The sequence below is a fragment of the Scyliorhinus torazame genome, chromosome 14, assembly GCF_047496885.1.
Source record: "Scyliorhinus torazame isolate Kashiwa2021f chromosome 14, sScyTor2.1, whole genome shotgun sequence".
NCBI classification, from domain to species: Eukaryota; Metazoa; Chordata; class Chondrichthyes; order Carcharhiniformes; family Scyliorhinidae; genus Scyliorhinus; species Scyliorhinus torazame.
In genome coordinates this window covers 119,541,696-119,565,841 of record NC_092720.1, presented here as the reverse complement: position 1 = coordinate 119,565,841, position 24,146 = coordinate 119,541,696, and the positions used below count along the sequence as shown (strand labels likewise).

General features: G+C 42.4%; 1 protein-coding gene across 10 annotated transcripts in view; it reads left to right on the top strand.

The window, feature by feature from the left end:
• The window catches only part of LOC140389974 (rho guanine nucleotide exchange factor 4-like), a 636,618-nt gene extending 613,125 nt beyond the window's left edge, over positions 1-23,493 (top strand). For 9 of the 10 annotated variants that reach the window (XM_072474703.1, XM_072474698.1, XM_072474697.1 and 6 more), the window contains 3 exons: positions 600-677; positions 6,050-6,288; positions 16,433-16,563. In XM_072474703.1, the coding sequence (XP_072330804.1) occupies positions 600-677; positions 6,050-6,276 (305 nt within the window). In that variant the 3' untranslated portion in view covers positions 6,277-6,288; positions 16,433-16,563. Of the gene's footprint in view, positions 1-599; positions 678-6,049; positions 6,289-16,432 lie in introns of all 10 variants that reach the window. The other variant, XM_072474699.1, reaches the window with a different exon arrangement.
• Positions 23,494-24,146: the final 653 nt, after the last annotated feature.

The window sequence follows — 24,146 nt, the reverse complement described above, 5'->3', positions numbered from 1 at the left end:
GTACCCGACCTAGGCCCACACGCCGATCCTATCCCCGTAACCCAGTAACCCCACCTAGCCTTTTTGGACACTACGGGACAATTTAGCCTGGCCAATCCACCTAACCTGCACATCTTTGGACTGTGGTAGGAAACCGGAGAACCCGGAGGAAACCCAAGCTGACATGGGGAGAAAGTGCAAACTCCACATAGACAGTCACCCGAGGCCGGGATTGAACCTGGGTCCCCAGTCTAAAGTGGGCACAGTAGGGCCTAGCATCTAAAATTCCTAAATCTAAATGTTTCCACAACTGAGGTCAGCCATGAATCACTGAGATTCCCTCCAATTATTCCCTGCGGAGTTGCCACACTCAATCACAGATGAACCATTCTCCAATCTGTTACTTGCCTACTAACGGAAATATAGAACCAATTCAGAAACCCTACTTTAATATAATTATGTGGGTGGTAACAAACTTCTCTGTGCCATTCATGATAAGCCGATTTTTCTCCAGATTTAACACTCAGATGCCTATTTCACAATCTTACTCCATTATTGTTGAATGGGACATATTTGATCTTAAAACTGTGCTCATCCATAATATTGTGTTCTTTCTCAAGGCTTTGCTATCACAGAAGTTCAAAAGAAGCAGGCAATGATGAATGCAAAGAAATCACACCCGGCTGGGAAGCCTAAAGGTGATTTTTCTACTTTAATAAAATATCACTGATCAGTCAAGCATGAAACAGGCATTGCAATTTCCATTGCTGGTTCTAGAAATTCATCATCAATGTCATATATTTACATTGACATTTTAGTGAGAAAACTTTTCTGGATATAATAGTTTAGAAGCACAAATCGATCAGAAACATTTTGTTGAGAAAGAAATTGAAGCGCAAATAAATTTATTTGTGAGTTAGGGAAGATCCACAAGATTATTTGACACATGTCAGAGGGGACTGACAAGTGATGCCAATTTGTGACTTCCCAATGAGAAATGAAGCAAATCAACTTGGCAACTATTTGTCCCTCCTTGGGTGATGGGTTAACGGGAGAGTGCAGACAAAAGTCTGAAAATTGGGTAAAGTGCCTATTTTGGGAATGCTGAAAAACACTGATCGAGCAAGAGAGAGTGGAGAAAAAACAATAAAAATATGGGTGAAGCAAAATGGGGCAAAGTGCAGATTAAAAAGCTGCACAAGTTGTGTATCCTGAAAAGCAAATTTATAGAATGGTCATGTAGCTCAGTGATAGCACATTTGCTGTTGAATCAGAATTTGCAGCTTCAATTGCCACTCTAGTGATTTGAGCACAACTGTTAGTCTAGCACTCCAGTGCAGTACGGAAGACGTGTGGCACTTGTTCAAAGATCCATATTTTGATGAAGATTTTAATCTGAGGCCCCATCTGCTTTATTAGGTGAATGCAAGCGATCCCATGGCACTGTTTCGAAGAAAAACAGGGGAATTCCCCTAATGGCCAAACACTATTTATTCCTGAAGCAGGATGACTAAAATTATCTGGGTAACAGTCTCACTGATGTTTCTTAAATCTTGTGTGGTAATTGACTGCCCTACTGCCAACATTGCTTATGTGCTTATAACTGATGTCAGTCAGATGCATAATACGGCTGAGAATCAGGCTGAAAGGAGAAAGTTCAGAGGGGAATTGAAGAAGCAAATACGAAAAGCAAAGAGAGAGTAAGAGAAGAGACTGGCAGCTAACATATAAGGGAATTTAAAGTCTTCCATAGGCATACAAATAGTGAAAAGGTGGCAAAAGTTGGAATGGGGCCACGTAGGGACCAAAAAGGAGATCTACGCATTGAGGGAAGGGACATGGCTGAGGTATTAAACGAGTATTTTGAATCCACCTTTACCAAAGATGGTGCTGTACATGTCATGGTGAAAGAGGAAGTAGTTCATACATTTTGAAGAGTTTCAAATTGATAAGGAGAAGGAATTTGATAAGCTGCCGGTACTTAAAGTTGAAAAGACAAGATGAGATTCATCCAAGGAAGGATACTTCGAGAACCCAAAGATGTGTAGGTTAGGTAGATTGGCCACACTAAATTGCCCCTTAATTGGAAAAAAAAATTATCGGGTACTCTAAATTTAGGGCAGCACGGTAGCATTGTGGATAGCATAATTGCTTCACAGCTCCAGGGTCCCAGGTTCGATTCCGGCTTGGGTCACTGTCTGTGCGGAGTCTGCACATCCACCCCGTGTGTGCGTGGGTTTCCTCCGGGTGCTCTGGTTTCCTCCCACAGTCCAAAGATGTGCAGGTTAGGTGGATTGGCCGTGATAAATTGCTCTTAGTGTCCAAAATTGCCCTTAGTGTTGGGTGTGGTTACTGGGTTATGGGGATAGGGTGGAGGTGTTGACATTGGGTGGGGTGCTCTTTCCAAGAGCCGGTGCAGACTCGATGGGCCGAATGGCCTCCTTCTGCACTGTAAATTCTATGAAATTCTATGAGAAGCGAATGGAAATCATTTTCCAATCTTTCGTCGACTCAAGGATGGTGCCAGAGGACTATAGAATTGAAAATGTTGCACCCTTGATCAAAATAAGTATGCAAAAGTAAATACGGCAACTAGAGATTAGTCAGTTTAGTGGTGGAGGAGCTTCTAGAAATTAAAATTTGAGACAAAACGAACAGGCTCTTGGGCAAATGTGAATTAATGAAGGAAAGTCAACATGGATTTGTTACGGGTAAATCATGTTTGAATAACTTTCTGGAGGTTTTTGATGAGGTAACAAAGAAAGTTGATGAGTCATGGTGTTGATGTGTGTACGGGCTTCCAAAAGGCAGTTGATAATGTACTGCAAACAGACTTGTGAGCAAAGTTAGAGCTCATGGAATAAAAAGAAAGTAGCAACATTGATATGAAATTGGTCGTGTGACAGGAAAAATAGAATAGTGGTTAATGATTGTCTTTCTGATGGGAAAAAGGTTTATAGTGGGGTTCCTAGGCATTGGCGTTAAGATCTTCCTGCTATATATTAATGATCCAGACAGGGCACAGTTTCAAAACTTGGAAGTATTGTGAACTGTGACGAAGATACTTCAAAAGAGCATAGACAGGCTGGTGGAATGGGCAGTCAGTGGAATAGGCAGTCAGTGGCAGATTAAACTTAATGCAGAGAAGTGTGAAGAGATTTATTTTGGTAGGAAGAATGCAGTGAGACATTATAAAATAAAGTGGACAGTTCCAAAAGGAATGTAGGAGCACAGGGACTTGGGTGTATATGATCATAAATCATTGAAGGCGGCAAGACAGTTTGAGAGAATGGTCAATAAAGCATATGGCATCATGGGCTTTATCAGTAGGGACTTGGACTACAAAATCTGTGCAAAATACTCGTTCAGCCTCAAGTGAAATATTGCATCCTGTTCTGGTCTGGTCACCACACTTTAGGAAGGCAATAGACAGGATGCAAAAAATATTCACGAGAATGGTTCCGGGCGTGCGGAACTAGAGTTATACAGATAGATTGTGGACGTTGGAACGGTTCTCCTTGGAGAAGAGAAGGCTGTGAGGAGACTTGATAAATTTATTCACATTTTTGAGAGGTCTGGACAGAATAGAGAGGGAGAAACTATTCCATTGGTGGAATCGAGGACCAGAGGGCAAGATTTGATGTACCTGGCAAAAGAAGCAATGGTATCTTGAGAAAAAGTTTTTCACACAGCGATATGCACTGCCTGATATTGTGGTGGAGGCAGATTCAATCGAGGCATTAAAGAGAAACTTGGATTATTAACTGAAAATAAAGAATGTACAGGGTTATGGGGAAGGGCGGGAGAATGGTTCTAGGTTAATTGTGCCTTCGGAGAGCCAAAACAGAATGGCCTCCTTCTATGATTCAACAGTGACTATAATTCAAAACATATTTCATTGGTGCTAAAGCGCTTTGTGATGTCCAGCAGTTGTGAAAATCTCCATATAAATGTGAAGCCTTTCCTTCTTGATAGCACCAAAGGGCAGCAAACATCAAGATATAAATTTTAAAAATAAGCACCTTTAATTGGAGCATTTCATGCAGTTCATATCAAAAGACATTTTGAGCTTTCTAAACCAGTGAACTCTTTCTTCAATAGATCATTGCTCAAAATGAGCTTGAACCCAATTAGCTGCAATACCCATTTTCTATCATTGTGTATGTTGGTAGCATACCGAATAAATAATATGTGGGAAAGAATAAGTGGCCAGTATGCCACTATTCCAGCTGCAGTACGATGGCTGGGATAGCTGTCTCAGTCACATCTGTTTTTCCATTACTCTTCTGTGAATGTCACGAACACTGGCCCCCATTTTGCTACCGAGGACATCCAAACTTGTAAAATCTCAGGCATTACAGTCCCCTCTTTTTCAGGTTCTTCTGGAAAGAAGAATTCTGTCCAAACTTTCATTTGACTTGAGCTTGCTGAGTGTACTACTGGTACAATCCATTCAACTGAAACTTTGGCATAGTGCACATGTCACTAGACTAGTAATCCAGAGGACCAGGCTAATGGTCTGAAGGCTCTTGGGACATGGGTTCAAATCCCACCATGGCTGTTGGAATTTTAAGTTCAATTAATAAAATCTGGAATTGAAAGCTGGTCTCAGTAATGTTGAACATGATACTATTATCAATTGTTGTAAAAACCCATTTGGTTTATTCATGCCCTTTAGGAAAGGAAATCTACCATTGTTACTTGGTCTGGTGACTGCACCATGATATGCTGATGTATATCATGACAGTCTGGCCTACATGTGACTCCAGATCCACAACATTGTGCTTGACTCTTTATTGTCCTTCGTAATGACTTAGCAAGCCACTCAATCCAAGGGTAGTGGGATTTGACAAGAAGTGTTGGTTTTGCTTGTGATGCCCACATCCCATCAAAGAATAATTTTTTTTAAATTGCTTTTATTAACCTATATAATGTACTATAGAGTAACGCAGCAGCAGTAATTAACAGTCGTGCAGTTAGACTTCTGCTTCTGGTCAATTCCTTGAATCTAAACTATTCACAGAGGACTGACTTACTGCCTGGGGAAAGCTACAACAGCTTGTGGTCAATTCAAACACATTAAATCATATCTAATATTCGACATAAGTTAAAAATGTATGCATTTTATTATCCTAAATTATATCAAAGTGAATGATTGTTGTCAGGTGACTAATGCTAGGTAAACCAGTGACAAAAATAGAACATGTTTTAAAATATATTATAATATAATAATCGTTATTGTCACAAGTAGGCTTACATTAACACTGCAATGAAGTTACTGAAAAGCCCCTGGTCGCTACATTCCGGCACCTGTTCGGGTACACAGAGGGAAAATTCAGAATGTCAAAATTACCTAACAGCACATCTTTCGGGACTTGTGGGAGGAAACCGGAGCACCCGGAGGAAACCCACACAGACACGGGGAGAACATGCAGACTCTGCACAGACAGTGACCCAAGCGGGAATCCAACCTGGGACGCTGGAGCTGTAAAGCAACAGTGCTATCCACTTTAAAACTGTATTTTCCTTTATTTTGTCCCACCGTCAATTAATGGAAATATATAGACAGCTCCTCAGCTAAGCAGTCAAAGTGAAAATCGAAGCTCATGATACAACCTTCAGATAATTTAATTGCATTTGGCTGTTCATTGCTGTTGTCCTATATTTCTAATTGGGCAGGGTGTATGCTCCACTGTAGCAATTTAGTTGCAGATGGTGTAATCTGTCATCATGCCTTAAATTTCAGGTAAGTGAATCAAATGAACAAATGGCATTCACCTGTATTAGAGGCAGTGTATTAATATTCCCTGTAAAATAGGGGCTCCATTTTCATTTGAAATGTGATGTGTGCTTAATATGTTCACTTTTACACAATGCATATTTAGTTTAGTTTGTTTTTAAATGCTAGCAGATACTCCTTTACCATTCTTTCATCTTGTCTTATTTTGTGCACTTTTCAAAAAAGAATGTTGCCGAGCATTACTGTAACTTTATTTGTGTGTTCTGTCTCTTGTTTTTCCTTCCTTCCTTTCTTTCACTCGTTCTTTTCTATCCCTGTTTCTTGAACAAGATCTCAAGCAACTGCTGAATGTGACATCATCTCTGTCTCAGTCCACCACATGTCTGCACGAACCTTCTCCCCAGCATCCAAAACCCCCACCAGCAACCAAACTCCTCGAGACCCCACGGATGTCGCAGGCTCGTCTTCTGCTGCAGAAAGGGGGGGATGTGACTCCCAGCATTTTACGTAGGGCTATGTCCTGGATGTCCACTCACAGCCGAGACCTGTTTCAGTAATGCCAGATTAAGGTGATCAGCCTATTGTCCTTTGACTCTCGCTAGCATAACCAGTACGAGCTTGTAGTTGCTTGCGAGCTGATAATCCAGTGAAATCTGGCCTTCTGGTCACCTTGACTTTTTATCTCATCATAGCTTTACTGAGAACCAAGCAGGTTCCATAAATAATTTTGAGTAGGTCATTCACCAATCCCCAAATCCTCTGCTCAACATTTGCAAATAAGGTCAAATATGATCTTATCTAGATTTATCTATATGGAAGTTTCAAGGTTTTCATCGTAGTCCAAACATTGCACGTGACAATTATAGAATGATACCGCACAGAAAGAGGATATTCAGCCCATCATCCATGTGCCAGCTCTTTGAAATCAGTCCCACCTTCCTACGATTCCTCCGTTATCCTGTAAATTTATCCTTTCTGAGTATGCATTCAATTCCCTTGCAAAGGTTATAATCAAACCAGCTTCCACCAATCTTGTAGGGAATGCATTCCTAGTGACATTGGATAAAACATTCTTAAAAAAAGCTTATTCAACCTTAAGTCACTTAGAGACTGAGAACCAAAGACAGCCTTTCTTTGCAGTCTTTTCTGATCTTGATATGACAGCCCTTCTGCCCAAAGGGTCCACAGAGCTTCGAAAGTGGTGGACGAGACCCAGATTTGGAATTCCAGCCCCCATTTCCGACAGACTAAATTTTTGCCAGTAGCGGAAAAGGGGCAGGGCACAGCTCCTTCAGTGCTGAGTTCAAGTTGACCCCCTTTTCATTTTAGCAAGCGCCTTATTCCCATGGTATGGGAGTCATACATTTCGGTAGGAGGTGTATGAAGGATCGACAAACTCTGTAGAACTCTCAAGGTGTGATGTTATTTAAGTCCCCAAAAAACTGTTTGCTCAAGTTGTTAAGCTATTGAAACCCAGTCCTATAAAAAAATAAAGAACAGCCTATTTGTGTCGGAGTGTTAGAAAAATCTGTTCTATTGGTTACAATAGTTGTTTGTTGATGTTATCCCAAGGGCTATCATTGAAATTTATTAATGTTTGGCTGCTTTTCATAATCTACAATTATCCCAGCAAAGTGGTTGTCAATTCACAGTTTGCTTGACGGCTCAAAATGATTATTGAAATATTAACTGTCCTTGGTGTGGAGTTATGCATACAAGTGTGTTTGTTTTTATAAGGGATAAGGTACTTCAGGGTATTTTAGAGATTTGAATGGGCTTTCATGAATGGGAGTGCTTTACTATAATAAAGTTTTGAATAGATCTTTAGACCTGTATATTATTTAATCTCAACATGGCTCTTGAAGTCTGCCACTGGTGGATATTGGTTGAGTTGGCATGCAGGGTGTAAAGGTAAAGGGTGGGGTGTGAATTGGCAGTGAATTAACATGGGGGCTACTAAATGGTCACTGTGGTGTGTAGGGGACATAGGTTGAAGTGGAGGGCATTGGGGGTAGGTTGGGGGGGGGGGGGGCGGGGGTGATGGTGTATGAGTGGTGAAGTTGAGAGGTCATAATATTTAACAATGAGGACAAAGCCCCAGAGAACTGAGCAGCCCATCTTGGCACTTGGTAGCTCCTTCAGCTGCTTGTGATCTATATTGGAGAGAAAACGGAGTTGTTTTCCTGGGGTGGGTGTGGTGAGCTTGAAGATTTTCCAACGCACGTTATCTAACTCAGGAGTGAAAATCAGGTAGTCAAGTGAAGTTAGATAGCTTCCAATCCAGAAGCACTTCCATCAACAAACAATAATTGATCCCAAAATAATCTCGCAGCCAACGGGGAGTAACTGAGTGGTTACCTTCTAAGTAGAAGGTTAGCAGCTGAACATGACATTCAAATGTCAAATCCAAAAATCCCCATGAGTGATGAAGAATAAATCCATTTATTAAACAAAGAAAGTCTCCCACAGTGAAACAGTATGTGGTCAGAGCTTTTTAGTTAATCCCCGACTGGTGCAGGCTGTTACTACAGTAATGGAGAAGTCAATTTTACTGCAACTTTATAACTGAAGTCCTACATGAATCGTTTTCTGGGAAGTTTAATAACCACATGGGAAGCTGTTCTGTCTGGCATGTGCAGCAAAATCATGAATTTGTGCCTTAAGAAAGGATTTCTTACTTTATTACATATCCTCCACAGAGGAAATGTCCTGATTATTATTACCATATTGCTCATTAATCCCAGATGCATCTCCCTGCACAAAGTTCACAGTGCTTTCCCATCATCCCTTTTCACCCTCCACCCCATCTTCTCACAGACTTGTTAGGATCTCAGTCACATAAGGGCACTTGTGTAAATCATTGATGTGACCCATCAATATACCTTGAAATGAAAATCGCTTGTTGTCACAAGTAGGCTTCAATGAAGTTACTGTGAAAAGCCCCTAGTCGCCACATTCCGGCGCCTGTTCGGAGAGGCTGGTACGGGAATTGAACCGTGCTGCTGGCCTGCTTGGTCTGCTTTAAAAGCCAGCGATTTAGCCCAGTGTGCTAAACCAGCCCCACCTTTTGGGAGTTGACTTTAAGCAGTCACATGTTATCAGAGCCACTCTTTGTTTGATTCCATTGTTCATTTCTTATTTTAAAAGTTCTTACTGGGGTGCCGCCTAAAGTCATTTAAAATAATTCATATTCATTCTTGGGGCAGGGATGTTGCTGGCAAGGCTGGCATTTATTTTACGTTCCTGGTTGCCCTGAGAAGGTGGTGATGTAATTGAATAGGAATCTGGCAAATCGCTTCAGGTTAAGGATTGTATTTTATGGAGGATTAGAGGGTCTTGCCTGCTCGCTAGAGAACGAGCAAGGGACCAGTCTTCCCTCCTCCAGGATAGCCTTTACTCGTATTAAATGCCACTCAGGTACATAAGTAGCCAGCAGCAGGCCTTTCTCAAGATCATGGACTCCAAGGGTGGAGGTTCTGCTTACCAAGAGTTGTTGAAAAATCAGAGGCCAGCCGCTCTTTTGAAAGCAGAGCCACTGGAGAGGTTGTGGCTGCTCGTGGAACAGCAACCAAAGAACTAGGATTACGGATCAACCAATGCCACAGGTAAGTAGGTTGGGAGTGATTTTGCAAGGCGTGGGTCCCTGGTAGAGGGATGTAGAGGGGTTGGTAACATGGGCAAGGAGGGGTGTGGCTCTCATTAGCACACCACCTTCCTTTCCCAGTGTCATGTCCCTCAATCAGACACTGAGTGTCTTTAAACAAGGGACCCTTCTCCACTCCCAAGGATAAAACAAGCTGGTCGCACGGTTTCATATGTTATGCACACTGCATGTCAACAGGCCTGCCCACTGCTGGGTTAACGTCAGCAGTGGCATGATGACACCTTGACATAATCATTAATTACCCACATAAGGGCCTCAATTCATGGCAGGGGCAAGAGGTCTGACTACAGGCCTTCCCACTTCAACTTTGTTCTGGTAGAGGGGTTCAGATGTGCCACCATCCCTCCTAATTAAACAGCCTTCCTGCCTCCAGCTACACCACAAGAAAGGCTATAAGATTCTGCCCAAAGAGTCAACCAAGTTGTTGCTGGCTGGAGTCACCTGTAGTCCTACCTGAGCAAAGATGGCAAGGTTCTTTCCTTTAAGGAAACTCATAAATCAGTTGGGTTTTCCAACAATCCAGCATTTTATAGTCCCATTTTATTGATAAAATGAATTAAATTATCAAACTGCTATGGTGGGTTTTAAACTCACCTTCATGTGGTTACCAGTGTGGTAACATTACCACAGTGACACTGTACACATCTGATCATAGTCACCCAACGAGGAGCATTTTATAATTGCTTTTCAATTCATTGTCAGTGCTTAATAATTCATTAATTTATAAATGGAAGAAAAATGTTGTATTATATTAATATATTGAAGATAAAAATTGCATTGACCAGACAGTCAATGCACTAAAAGCTGTGGAACAACCTTCAGTTATCTTGCTCCATTTTCTTTAACATGCTCAGTCATCACTCAGACTTGCTATATCCGTCCTCACCATCAACAGCCTCCTTTTCCTTAACTGCGTCTTTTCTACCTGAGCTGACTTCTCTCTTTCTCCTGCTCAAATCTGTCCGTAAAATTAGAATATCTTGGTATAGTTGCTGAGTTGGGTGGCATGTGGCACAGTGGTTAGCACTGGGACTGCAACGCTGAGGACCCGGGTTCAAATCCCGGCCCTGGGTCACTGTTCGTGTGGAGTTTGCACATTCTCCCCGTGTCTGCGTGGGTTTCACCCACACAACACAAAGATGTGCTGCTTAGGCGGATTGGCCATGCTAAATTGCCCCTTAATTGGAAAAAGAAAAATAATTGACTGCTCTAAATTTATTTTTAATAAGTTGCTGAGTTAAAGGCACTTTACACATTATTGTACACATCGGGGGCCGGTTTTGCTCAGTGGGCTCGACAGCTGGTTTCTTATGTAGAATGAGGCCAGCAGCACAGGTTCAATTCCTGTACTGGCTGAGGTTATTCATGAAGTCCCCATCTTCTCAACCTTGCCTCTTGCCTGAGGTGTGGCGATCCTCAGGTTAAACCAGCAGACTGCTCTCTGCCTCAAAGGGACTATGGTGACCTTACATATTGTTGTAACTAAAGATGGAAGAGGAAGACTTTCAATGTAACATGGTGCTTGGCTTTATAGGCACTTGATCTGCTGTACCTTTTTGTACTGGTTCAGGTACATTCCTTTAAAAGGCAGCTAGCTTCTGTTCTATGGCCTTTTAGCAATGACTGCACGAAGCCCAGGATCAGAAGCACACAACTGATGATAAACTAATTGGCTTTTCCCTTTAAAGCCAATGCTTAAATGTTTATGAGTGGGGAAATGATATAAATAATCAGATCAAGCCGCAGATAACTGTTTATAAATTCCAGACATTAACCCAAGCGCAATTAGTTACTTGTGAATTTCCGGTTTCAGGTCAATGATTGGCATTCTCTTAAAGTCTGGACTAGAGGACTGTGTGCTACACATATAAAACAATCATCCTCATATAATATGCACTTCCTGAACGCTAAATTCTCCGTCCTCACTAGCAGTGGAAGTGGAGACCGACTTGTAGCGGAGAATCCCAGCCCCTATCTCACTGGCCGAAATTCTCCAGTCATTGCAATTGACTTTTCCCAATGGCAGTGCACCCCTGCCAGCAGGTTTCCCGGCAGAGTGGGGCGGCGACAATTAGGAAAAGCCCATTGACAGGTGGCAGGTGTATAGAATTCCACCATCACCGAATGCCGTGCCGCCGAGAAACCCGTGGCTGGCGGATCGGAGAGTCCCGCCCATGATTTGCCATTTTGATGGGGAGAAGCCTTTTTTCTGAACATTTGCCAATCGTGCTACAATTGAAGGCCTACACCAATAGGTGGTGTGATGGTGCAGGTCACCTCAATCCTGTGATTCTTTATCCCCATCTTTCTTTTCACCTTAAATCCAAATTTGTAAAGTTACCCGACTTTTAGAATGACCACACTCACCCGACATGTTTGTGACTACCCAATTCCCATTCCCTACCTGGACAGTTTACTTTCTTCTCTTCTGTGGCAGCAGTCTGGTCCAATGGTCAGCTTCTGGCTGCCACCATCATGTTGGCGCCATCCCACCGGCGGGAATGGCCGGAAAATCCCGCCCAATGTTTCAAGTCCAGGTGATTCTCATTCAGAAAGTCAAATGGACTCAGCGTTGGCCGTGGTTTAGTGACCTCTTTTGCGGCACATGCAAATACCATAATGGCCGCTAAATCTCACCAACGGCCAATAACAGGATTTGCAATGACGAGATCTCAGTTCCCTGAAAGTGATGTAATCTGGCTCATGCGTGAACCTGCCATCCATTTGAATAATTTAACATATAATTACTGGGCTTGACACTGTTAAGTCTATAACAATATTTCTTCACCCTGGCAGCATGGCATCACGTCGGCATGAATCACTACTGGTTTTCATAAAATGAAAACCAATCATGATAACCACTTCGGGGGCGGGGAGGTGCCTGTAACCCCTGGGGCTTCAGGGTATTGCACCTTTCCACCCTGGCAGTGCCCTCCAGGGAGAACATGCAAGGGACTCTGGCAGCCTGCTGTTACCTCTCCAATGAGGTGGGTTCCCCTTCTGTATGTGGGAATGGGGGGTGTTCCCCTTATCCAGCAAGGGTTCCCGATGTCCATATGGTGTTCCCAATGTCTATAGGACATTTCCTGATGTTCGTTGGGGGGGGCTTTAAATTTCACTTTGAGATCGGGTTTCCCTTTTTAAAGGGCTCCCCGATCTCAAATTCCTGGCATGTTTAGGCCCCACCCTTCAAGCTGGCTGTGTGACCCTCGCCAGCACTGAAATTGTAGACTGCCATTAAATTAGGCAAAAAAACATGGCTGAGTTTCACACAGCTTTTCTCGCCTGATCCAATACTGTGCAATTTTGGGACGATTGCAACCCGTTCACTGTTTCTCTCTCCACAGATGCTGCCGGACCTTCTGAGTTTTTCCAGCACTTTCTGTTATTATTTATGAACTCTAACTAGATGAGTCTTTTCCAAGCATCGATAGCTATTATGTTATTCAAACATATTATATTAAGTCTTTAAACTGTTAGCAAACTAAGCTAAGACTTTCTTATTTTTCACCTCCATTTTAAATAGATTTTTTCCCCAACATTTTACATCTGTGCTGGTAGCTCAAAATTTATAAAGAGTGAACTATTCAGATGGAAAACAATGTTTTAATCCACTGTGAAAAATACCATAGAACATCTATTTTTTATCTTCTATGATGTTAGACACTTTTCAGCACCAGAAAAATATTTGATATCTTCGTGTCTCTTCACCAGTGTCAGTCAGATCAGGAGTTATGTTACTTTTACACAGTGACCCCCACAAACCCATTATTTTCATCAATCAAGCTGCTCCAGAATACATTGCGATGGTCTTTGCTGAAACCTCACTGGAAAATCTAGTGGATAGAGATCATGGCCACTTCTCCTGGGGTCTATGTCAATAAAATGACATATGTTTTTCATGCATAAAACAAATCTTGAGCACCTGGAATTTTTTTCATAAGCCTTTGAACCCAACATTTCCCCCTCACTCAGACCTCTTTAAGCTGTTGAATTTCCACAATCAAATCAAACTGTTTAATTAATCTAAATTGGTAGCTGATGATGCAGCAAAGCCCAGCATTTGAATCATTGATTTCATTTACCAGTGGAACAGCCACAGTGATGTGCAGACAATCCAACCTTGATGTTCAAACTTCCTGAAAAATCTGAGTTGGAGCACTTATTTTGTGGAAATGTATGCTGCTCCATTTACACTTCTCCTTTTACACTGTTCCTTGTCATTCAGGGTTGCAAAAAGCTGTAGGTTAGCCAAGCTTGAACTTAAGAAGTTACCATCATAATGTGTTTCCTTGCAGGAACTTGGGGCGCGATTCTCCACTCCCACGCCAGTTGGGAGAATCGCCTGGGCCGCCATAATTTCCAGGGACGCCGGTCTGACACCCTCCCGCAATTCTCCCAAGCGGCGGGAACGGCCCGGTCGAGTTTCGCGGGCCGCAGGCCGGAGAATCGCCGGAGACACCGAAAATGGCGATTCTCCAGCACCCCCGCTATTCTGAGGCCCGGATGGGCCGAGCGGCCAGGCCAAAACGGCGGGTTCCCCCCCGGCGCCGTCCACACCTGGTCGCTGCAGTCGTGGGCGGTGCGTGAACGCTGGGGGGGCGGCCTGTGGGGGTGCGAGGGGGGATCCTGCACCGGGTTTCACCTGGAATGTGGGGTGGCCCGCGATCGGTGCCCACCAATCGTCGGGCCGTCCTCTCTGAAGGAGGACCTCCTTCCTTCCGCGGCCCCGCAAGATCCGTCCCCAATCTTCTTGCGGGACGGACTTGGAGAGGACGGCAACCACGTAAGCGCGGGTTGGCGCCGGCCAACCCGCGCATGCGCGGATGACGTCCGTTATGCGGCGCCGGCCACGTCATTATGCAGCGCCGCTTTTACGCGGGCGACAAGGCCTGGCGCGTGTAGATGACGTGGCCCCGATACTGGCCCATTGTCAGGGCCTGAATTGGTCGGGACCGGGGCTGTTCCGCGCCGTCGTGAACCTCGACGGCGTTCATGACGGCGCGGCCACTTCGGCGTGGGAGTGGAGAATCCCGCCCAGGGTTCGTTGATTCCTTCAGTTTAAAGAATCCACTTACATACATTCAGGCTAATTGAACTCCTTCATAATTCATGAACCAAAATACTTTTTGTTGGCTTTCATATGATACACATTGTCTGAACATCACAAACAACCACGATCCTACATATTGTAGAATGGAGATGAAGGTGTATATGGAATCATGTGGAACTTCTTCAAGTGTGTCTTTGCAATCTATTCTATCTATTGCTGTGACAAAGATCTTATCTGAACATGACATTATTTTGTTAGAAGTATTAAAACTGTAGTGTATGGACTTAAGATTTTCAGATAATATGTTATCTGACAGATAACAAACATCTGTTGTGCACTCCACTACTTTAAAAAGTAGCAGTAGATCTAAAAACATTTTTTAATTTATTTCATTTCAGGTCAGTCGATTAATTTTTAAATATACAAACGTAGCATTAACTTTGTCATACCCAGGGGTAAAGGTTGATCATCTACTTAGCAGTGTTGCCTTCCACTGTTTATAAACATTCATAGTCACAGCGCTAAAGGTAATTGTTTGCCAGCCTGCATCTTTCTGAGCTATTCCCAGCATTGATAGTCCCAATCCCTGAGATCCAGTTTGGCTCAGTTGGCTGGACAGTTGGTTGGTGATGCAGAGCCAACAGCGCACCTGTACCTGTTGAGGTTATTCATGAAGGTCTTACCTTCTTAACCTTGCTCCTCGCGTGAGGTGTGGTGATCCTCAAGATAAATCCCTACCAGTCAGCTGTCCAGTCCCCCTCAAAGGGGTAAGCAGCCTATGGTCCTCTGGGACCATCTACTCCTGAGGGTGGTCTGCTACAATTGGCATGGAATGCCTCCCTTTGTGTGCATACCTGCGCAAGTGAAATACCTCAACAGAGTTTTCTTCAACATTTCAAAGTGACCTACTATGGCTGACAGTTGAGTTAGTTGAACTTCAGTCAATGACATTGATGCTCGAAATTTAAATACGCACACTCACTGTGGGTATCCAGTGCATTGCCACTATAGTTATCTAGCAGAAGTATGTAAAAGGAACTTGTTGATCTGGATAGAGCCAGTGCAGTTGGAGTTCCAGGATCAATCTAGGACATACCATTGTAACCTCTAGGAAAGACCAAAGATGCTGAGACTCCTTTCTCTCAAAAAGAGAATGCTGAGAGGAAATATGCCATCTATATTTTTTTGGAGAGCGCTTGTGATTTGTTTAAGTATGTAGTCCTTTTCCATTTTTTTCATATGGCCATGCATTTATGTTATCTTAAAGGGGCCACCTTATACAGAATGTTTGGGTGTTTGCAAAGGAGCTCGGCAGCTTCGAAGAACATTGCTGAGGTATCACGTAATAGAGGTCTTTAAGGTGGATGGAAAGGAGATTTTTACACTTTTGGAAGAATCTAAAACTAGGGCTCACCAACATAAATAAATTCAACAAGGAAATCAGGACTACTGTCTTTACCAGAGTGTGGTTAGAAGGCGAGGCTCACTTGCACATGGTGTAGATGAGGTCAATAACATTGAGACATTTAAGGGAAAGCTAGATAGATATACAAGGGGTTAAGGGAACATAGGATATGCCAATAGTGTTAGATGATGGAGGTTTTTGTGGAGCTTTAACACCCACACTGTTGGGCTAAAAAGCCTTTTTCCGTGCTGTCAATTCTAATCAAAAACAAATTCTAATTCTTTGCCATCTATACAAATCTATACAAATCTGGCAACAGATCTTAGGATGTGGTTGCTATGGAGACAACATCCATTAAATTCCCAATGTTAGAGAAATGTTAGACCTTATATTAGTTTTTTTCGTTTAAGAGAATGACAACTAAGTTTAACCAAGAATAATGTAAAACAGGTCAGCAGCAGTCATGCACCATTTTCAACCTTGGACCAACAATAGTTAAAGACATAAGATAGAATCAGTTCATACTTGAATTGAGGCTTGGAAATCCTCCTCTGTGTAAATTCTAACGGCTGGTTCTCTTCCTTGTCGCAGCTGTCACCAGGCCGTATTATGACTTTCTGACATTACGGCAGAAACATCCAATGATGCCCTCGACCATCCCCCAACAACAGGTCTACATGCTGGCTGAGCCCAAACGCAAACCATCCAATTTCTGGCAGAACATCGGGAGACTGACACCATTCAAGAAGTGAAGGGACAGCTTAGTGAACACGACTAAATGCCTATCCAAGGGAGCACTTTAGCGACCAGTTGCAATCAGAAAGAACGCGTGCTCTGTGTGTGCGCGTGTTCGTGCACCAACACACTGTATGTGCTACTACTACACGATGGCAATCTCCTCACTGGGAGGAGATGGCACATCCTGCGTCCAGCAACCTTTACGGCCAGAGCACACCGACCAAACCTCACCATCAGCAGCGCCAGGAGGTGAGATGCGGAAATACATATTATTCACATCGATAACTGCAGTCAAGTTCAATGTTCTCTTTGAATCCCACAAAAACAAAGCTCTTTGGTTTCCACTTCCATTGGAAAGCATCGTGAGTTTTTAAAGAGGGGAGCTGCATCCTGTTACTCTAATGAGACTGTAGGCTTTTATTGAGCGGTTCGGTGTATTTGTAAAACTGCAGACTTAAGGAAACAACAAAACTACTGTAAACAAGGACGCTTCCAGAGGCTCCTCGATTGCAGCAATTTGGCCTTCCTCTGTGTTTTCACTGGAGTACATGTGTGCCTACGTGCAAGGGATGCAAACTATTTAAAACAGCTAGCGAACTTTGAATCGTGCTATTCAAACCCCCTTTTTTGCCAATGTTTTAGTGAAGAAAATGCCAAATTGACTGCACAAAACTAAAATATTTAGGGTTCCTAAGTTGCAAACAGTTGCTGGGCTACAGTCCGAGTTGGTGCCAGCAATGGCGAAATAGAAGCAGCGCCGACACATGGGTCTACAATCGTTCCTTTCATCTCGGGTACCCAGGTTTTAACCCATTGTAGGTGGGCGGGGTGGAGATCTCTCCCCTCTTACATCTACACCGGGTTCCTGAGCAAAACTAGGTCACACAGTGAAGTCAGCATTGCACTCATATTTGGCACTGAAATGATGACAGCGTATGGTCACCTCCTCGAACATTTACAGTATTACCTTTCTCACAAGATGAAAAGACAAGTTTGAATTTAATCAGTGTATAGGAGGAGAGAGTGACACGCCAAATTGTCACGTGCTAATGTTTATAAATGAGTTGTGTAAATATTAACAAAATGATTTATTTATGTATATTGAATGTATTTTATTTGCTGTTTGGCTTCTCCACATTCTTTCTGGTAAAAAATGCCTTATTAAGGAATGCACTTACCCAATTGCTTGTTTATTTTCCCCTGGTGTGGAAGTGATTTTACTTCAGGATAATTCATTAATTTTTCTCCCAAGAAAACATTTAAAGGGTGTTTTTGAGAAACGAAATGATTGTAGTCATTTGTTTGGAATGGCGGTAAGATTGGATGAGAGTTCCTACAGTTTACTGTCCTTTGTAGCGAGATTTCAGAGCCGAAGGGGACAACTTCCTGTGGAGAAACATTGGTTTATTGGACAAGTTTATCAACTCAAATGCTGTAAATTTGAAGAGCAAATGAACACAATGGAATGCACTCGGGTCTATTGAGCACAGGACAATGAAAGCAGCAGTTGACCACAAGGCGCTGTTCCAATGTCACCAGGATTTTCATTCAGATGCAAACCCCAACACACAGAGGACCGGGAATAACAACGGAATAATTGTTCAGCCACTTCAATTAAAAATAATGACATGGCAGCCAGTAATCTGTAGCTGAAATGCATTGATGTAAATAAATAAAATATCACTTGATAGCCAGACAAATTCTAGCTAAAAGGGAAGGAAAGTCAAGGGAAATAATTCTCCTCCTCCCCATGACAAATAAGGAAATTTGTTTACGTCCCCATTAATCATGTTTTCCATGTTCCCTTTCAGCAAGATCACTTTGCTGGTGTGGCCCACGGCAGCTCCGCGCGTGTGGCCCTGGCTGGTCTCTTTTCCGAAGGTGGGATCAGCAATTTAAAAATGCACCGAAGCTACGGTACCCTAAACAATCAAATTACAAGCTGAGAGGGTGACTTCCCCACTTCGCTGGGGTGGACTTCCACAGATCATACGATTTGCAGTTCCTACTATTTGCAATGTGATCACATTTGCAGTGTGAACACTGTCATTGGTGACATGAATCACCAATAGTAGCTCAGCGGCAAGAAGGGACCAGCTGGAGGGTTTGTCTCCCCACGTGCCGAGTAACATCGACAGTGCCACAAAAACAACAAATAAAACGCCAGGTTTATTTGTCTATGTTTCTCCCTTAAAAATCAGATAGTGATCAGTTTCCCCTTCCCACACTGGCCACTAGAATACTCCCAGATACACTTCGCCCAAACAACCGTGGATTCTTGAATCCGAGTCTCCACTGCAGGCACAATGCCAGTACAATACAGTGACTGAACTATCTCAATCAACAGTAAAAGGAAAAGACAAATTTGCTGGGAGAATATCCTATTCTAACTTCACAGTCTTTTCTTTTAAATGTTGGCATAGCTTTATCTTTCATTTAAGTCATCTTAGAGGTTAACCTTTATGCTTCCCTCTAAAGCTACTCCAAGGAGAGATCCCATGAACCAAAATGGGAGCTAGCCTTTCAAAGTAGTGAGGGGGATCAGGCCAGAACTACTCAACTCTGACTGCAGCAGCCAGTGTTTTATCCCCCCCCCCCCCCCCACACACACACACAAGCCATTGGCGACCTGAAAGCTGGTATTCAAAATTATAAGGAGTTTTTGTGAGGTAAATAAAGGAAAAATAATTTCCGCTGGTCAAAGAGCATCAATGTCATAAATTTACGAGCGCTAAAAAGAATGAAAGAGGCTAGGAGGATTGCTTTCACATAGCTGGCTTTTTAGGACATGGCCATGTTAGGACATGGAACACCTTACTCAAAACAGCAGTGAAAGCAGAAATAATCATAATGTTTATAAAGATGTGGACAAAAATGTGATAAAGGAGAAAGGAAGGGATATCGAGCAAGTGCAGGGGAAGGGGACAGTGACAAGCTTTATCAAGGGGCCAGAATAGATATTGTGAGCACAATGGTCACCTTCTGTACTATAACATTCAACAGTTCAAGTAGGGGTTATGAATAACACCAATGGCTGAAGGGGAAAAGTGAAATGCAAAATATTGGCCTCCATGTTAAACAAAAAGAGAGGAACTTACATATTAAAAGGGGAAGAACTTTGTATCACCCCTTGCCCTTCAATTATAACTTGTTCTCGAACAATGAATGCACTCAATGAGTCCTGCTCAAATGGACATTCGTGATTGAAGCACTTTCTGCTTTTCGCTTAGCTTTTCTCGTACCTCATATTCTCCCAGTGGACGAATTTGCCCCCACTACATCCTGCTTTTTGACAACATTATCCAGTCTGGGGCCAAACTATCTGATGAAATGCCAATCAGATGCACAGGTGACACAGATTGTCAGGCGGGTTCTAGAAGCAACCCCATTTGAATGTTCAGTGATTTGCAAGAAAAAAAGGTTAGGCTCTTTGATGACGGGCAGCCAATCCACAATGATACTTTTATCACCCAGGTGGCAGATTGAAAGGATTTTTAAAAAAACACTCCAAAAAAAGTCTAATTCCCGCAAGTATCGAAAGTTTTTATCACATGCACAGAGTAAATATAAAATAACAGCCATTTGTAACTACAGTAATAAGTCTCTGGCAGGAGACCGACTAATGTAAACATTTTCATGTTGATGGACAGCAGCCTCTGCATATACAGCGTGAATCCTCTACCTCCTCCCCCAACTCCCTTCAAATAAACATCCTGTCCCAGGTCCACCTAGCTAACCAACCTTGAGTTTGGTCCCGAGGGAATATCTGGTGCTGTTTAAATAAATCAACTGTTTAAACAACGTTACCAGCGAACGCCCTCAGGTGTCATCTTGAGGACATACCCTGCCCACACTGCAAAATTGAGACGTGCCAAGATTTCATGTAAGTAACTGAATGTTTGACCATGGTCAAAGTCCACCTATCATATTTCACAGGGTTTCTTTGTGCACCTATGATGGACGTGCAGCCCCTGGATTTTTTAAAAATAGCAGCATTAGATGAAAGGAATACACTACAAATTTTCGCCACTATATCAATGAAAGTTCCTTCCTCCCCAAGGGCTATTCTACATTCTCTACACATGCCACAGTTCCAAGATACTCATGTTAAACTGTGTTGATATCCGCTGAACTGTAAAAAGCTTCGTCCTTACTCAGGTATGAGTATCACTAACTGAAAGCCTTTAAAAGATTTAAAATACATTAGGAAGAAAAACCCTTTGATCTCAGCTGTGTTTCACTGAAGGATAGTGCAGTGTAAACTGATGTACTGGACAATGTAAAGTGGTTTCCTCACAATGTTCGATGCTTAAGACTTTTGACCATTGGTGTCATGTTAAGCCACTGTATGCTGAACCGTGTGGCCTGTGGGGATGCGCTGGAATACGGTAGCTGTTAGCAAAATGAAACGCATTCGGATACACATTTTTGAAACATTACACTAATTTGCCTCATGGCTATGTTTTCGAGTGACAAACATAATCAAATTTTAGAATGATCCTTCTTTATTTCTTTAAATTAGCAATATCATTTTAAGTACATCCTATTTAATTAATATTACGAAGGAATAACAAGAATGTCGCTTGGGAAATAAAATTGATTTAATACTCATAGTCATAGAATTTACAGTGCGGAAGGAGGCCATTCGGCCCATCGAGTCTGCACCGGCTCTTGGAAAGAGCACCCCACCCAAGGCCAACACCTCCACCCCATCCCCATAACCCAGTAACCCCACCCAACACTAAGGGCAATTTTGGACACTAAGGGCAATTTATCATGGCCAATCCACCTAACCTGCACATCTTTGGACTGTGGGAGGAAACCGGAGCACCCAGAGGAAACCCACGCACACACGGGGAGGATGTGCAGACTCCGCACAGACAGTGACCCAGCCGGAATCGAACCTGGGACCCTGGAGCTGTGAAGCAATTGCGCTATCCACAATGCTACCGTGCTTTCCCTGTTTGGAAAGAATATGCTCCCTGTACAGTCTGATGACAGGTAGTGCACACGATAATTAGCCTAATTGTGTATTTTTTTAAAGTTCTAACTATAGGGCAGAACCACTTTTAATTAGATGAATTCCATGAAAAAACAACTCCGTAACCTTGGTTAACAATTTGAAGGTGACAATTTGATTGTTGACACTTTAGTGCTTTGATCTTTGATTCAAGTCCATATTCACAGGACATTCCAATGTGGCAGGTGATGTTACCCAACTGGTATCTCATCACTACTGACCAGTAAACTAGACCGAAAAGCATAGAAACCATTCATCTTATTTAATCCAAAGTCCTCCCTCACAAATAAACATTTTTCAAAAAATTAACTTTTCAACTGGCTAAACTTACAGTGCTATGAACCTTTAGGTCCACACTGTACTGTGCACCATAATCTGGTTACAAGTGCTGCATTGTTTTTAAGTGTATCTGCTCATGGAAAGTTAGAGACAAAATTTCATTTCTGTCCCCTTTCTCACCCAAAGTCTGCTATCTAATTGCACTGTGATACAACAGTGTATAAGTATGTTGGCACCATTCTTTGGAAGGCATAATGGGGTATATCTAAGCTTTGTGCAAGGGATATAAAATGGATGACAGCAAGTCAGCGTTCCGTTTGACATCTCTTCCTATATTTGCAATGAATCGAGAGAGAAACAAAATGAGCAGCCGACTCACTCTCAGCCATTGTACAAAGTCAGGAGTTAACCCATTTTGTTTTATCAGCAACTTTTGTGGGTTTGATCCTCTGTTACCTAAATATAAATTAATTCAGCCAGATTGTCTCACTGAAGGCAATGTGTGATTGACTCCAGCAGTGGAACCACACTGTTGCAAGCAAGGCTGCAGAATCACCGAATACGAGGCTTTCAATACTTTGCATAATATTCCCGGCAACTGGACACTGAGCTCCAATATGTCTAGTCATTTAATGATGTTGTCTCAAAAGTTGCTGGTCAAGGGCTTTCATGAAAACAAAATGTATCCTACTGCCTTGTTCGCTTTTTTTGTGTGCAAGAGTCTGTGTTCTTGATTTATAGCAGTGATATGTAAAGTCTGCTTCTGTTTCCTTGGTTTAGAAACCAGATAAAACCACTGAACTTGGTTCAAGAAAAAAAGGGTTGTGCTTAAACCAATTCTATGTTAATGTGCAAAAAAGGTAAAGCACTTTAAGTTGAGCTGATTTACAATGATTTATTTCAGATCGATGATTTACAATGAATTGACTTTTTACAGTCTGTACACTGCATATAATATGGACCCATTGTTGTCGAGAGACTGCTTTTTAAATACAACCTGTGACAGTTTCAGGTGTTACATGAGATGTGCCATGTTATGGCAACAAGCATGGAGAGCTCAGTTGTTTTATATGTGGCATCTGTTTATACCCTTTGAGAATGTTGGAACAATCAAGTGTGCCAAGCTTCCTAAAGGCCCTGCAGTTGGAAGCAGTAAGAGTTGGCGACAACCTGTGGAGGTCAGAAGATACCAATTTGTGTTCCTACACCTGGGGTAACCTCCTGTAATTTTGTCTGTGGCTCTGGAACAACCATCAACATTATAATGTTTTAACAGTATTTTTAAAATCTATGGTGTAGCTTTCAAATTACTACAGTACTAATATGATCAGTCCATTCTGTGCCACAAAGTTTGGTTGTAATGTTTTTGTACATACTTCTCTCTATGATTTGTCAACCACTTTTGTAGCTCTTCTGTTCCAGGACAAATTGAGTTTTAGGGACCCGATTTTTAGTTCTTTTGATTTGTGTGCTAGACACCTGTGATATGCCAGTAGAATTTGCTGAAAAATACATGACAGTGTTTGTATAAATTCTCTTTGTACGTGGATGGTTGTTTACATAAGCACTTCAAGCACGATATGGGGAAATAAAATGTTTTCAATGTGTCAAAGAATTATTGTTTGGTATTTACAGCGCGAATCAGTGCATTTTTACCAATTGTCTGCTTATTCCAAAGTTGCCTCAAAAATGTCACCAGAATTCACACCAAAGTGCTTACCTTCACCAAGCCTTCTGAGAGCCAGATTTCAGAAATTTAGATGAAAAAGAACCAAATGCTGAAATTGCAAGCTAAGCCCATCAGCACCCAAGTGAGAAGTGATGTTTAATGTAAGGCGAGCCTCTGCAAAAACAGTTTTATCTCTCACACTGAAATGAATGGGGTGGCAGTGGTGTAGTGGTATCATCGCTGGACTAGTAATTCAGAGACCCAGAGTCATGCTCTGGGAACCCAGGTTCTAATCCCGCCATGGCAGAATTCAATACAAATCTGCAATTAAAAGTTTAAAGGTGATCATGAAACCATTGTCGATTGTCGTAAAACCCCATCTGGTTCACTAACGTCCTTTAGGAAAGGAAATCTGTTGTCCTTATCTGGTCTGACCTCCAGATCCACATCAATGTGATTGACTCTTAAATGCCATCAGGGTTGGGCAATAAATATTGGCCCAGCCAGCGATGCCCACATCCCATGAATGAATTAAGAGTCCTGATATTTAGGCTGCTAAAATTCAAGGGTATCGCCTCAAGTTAAATCTTGTGCCCATA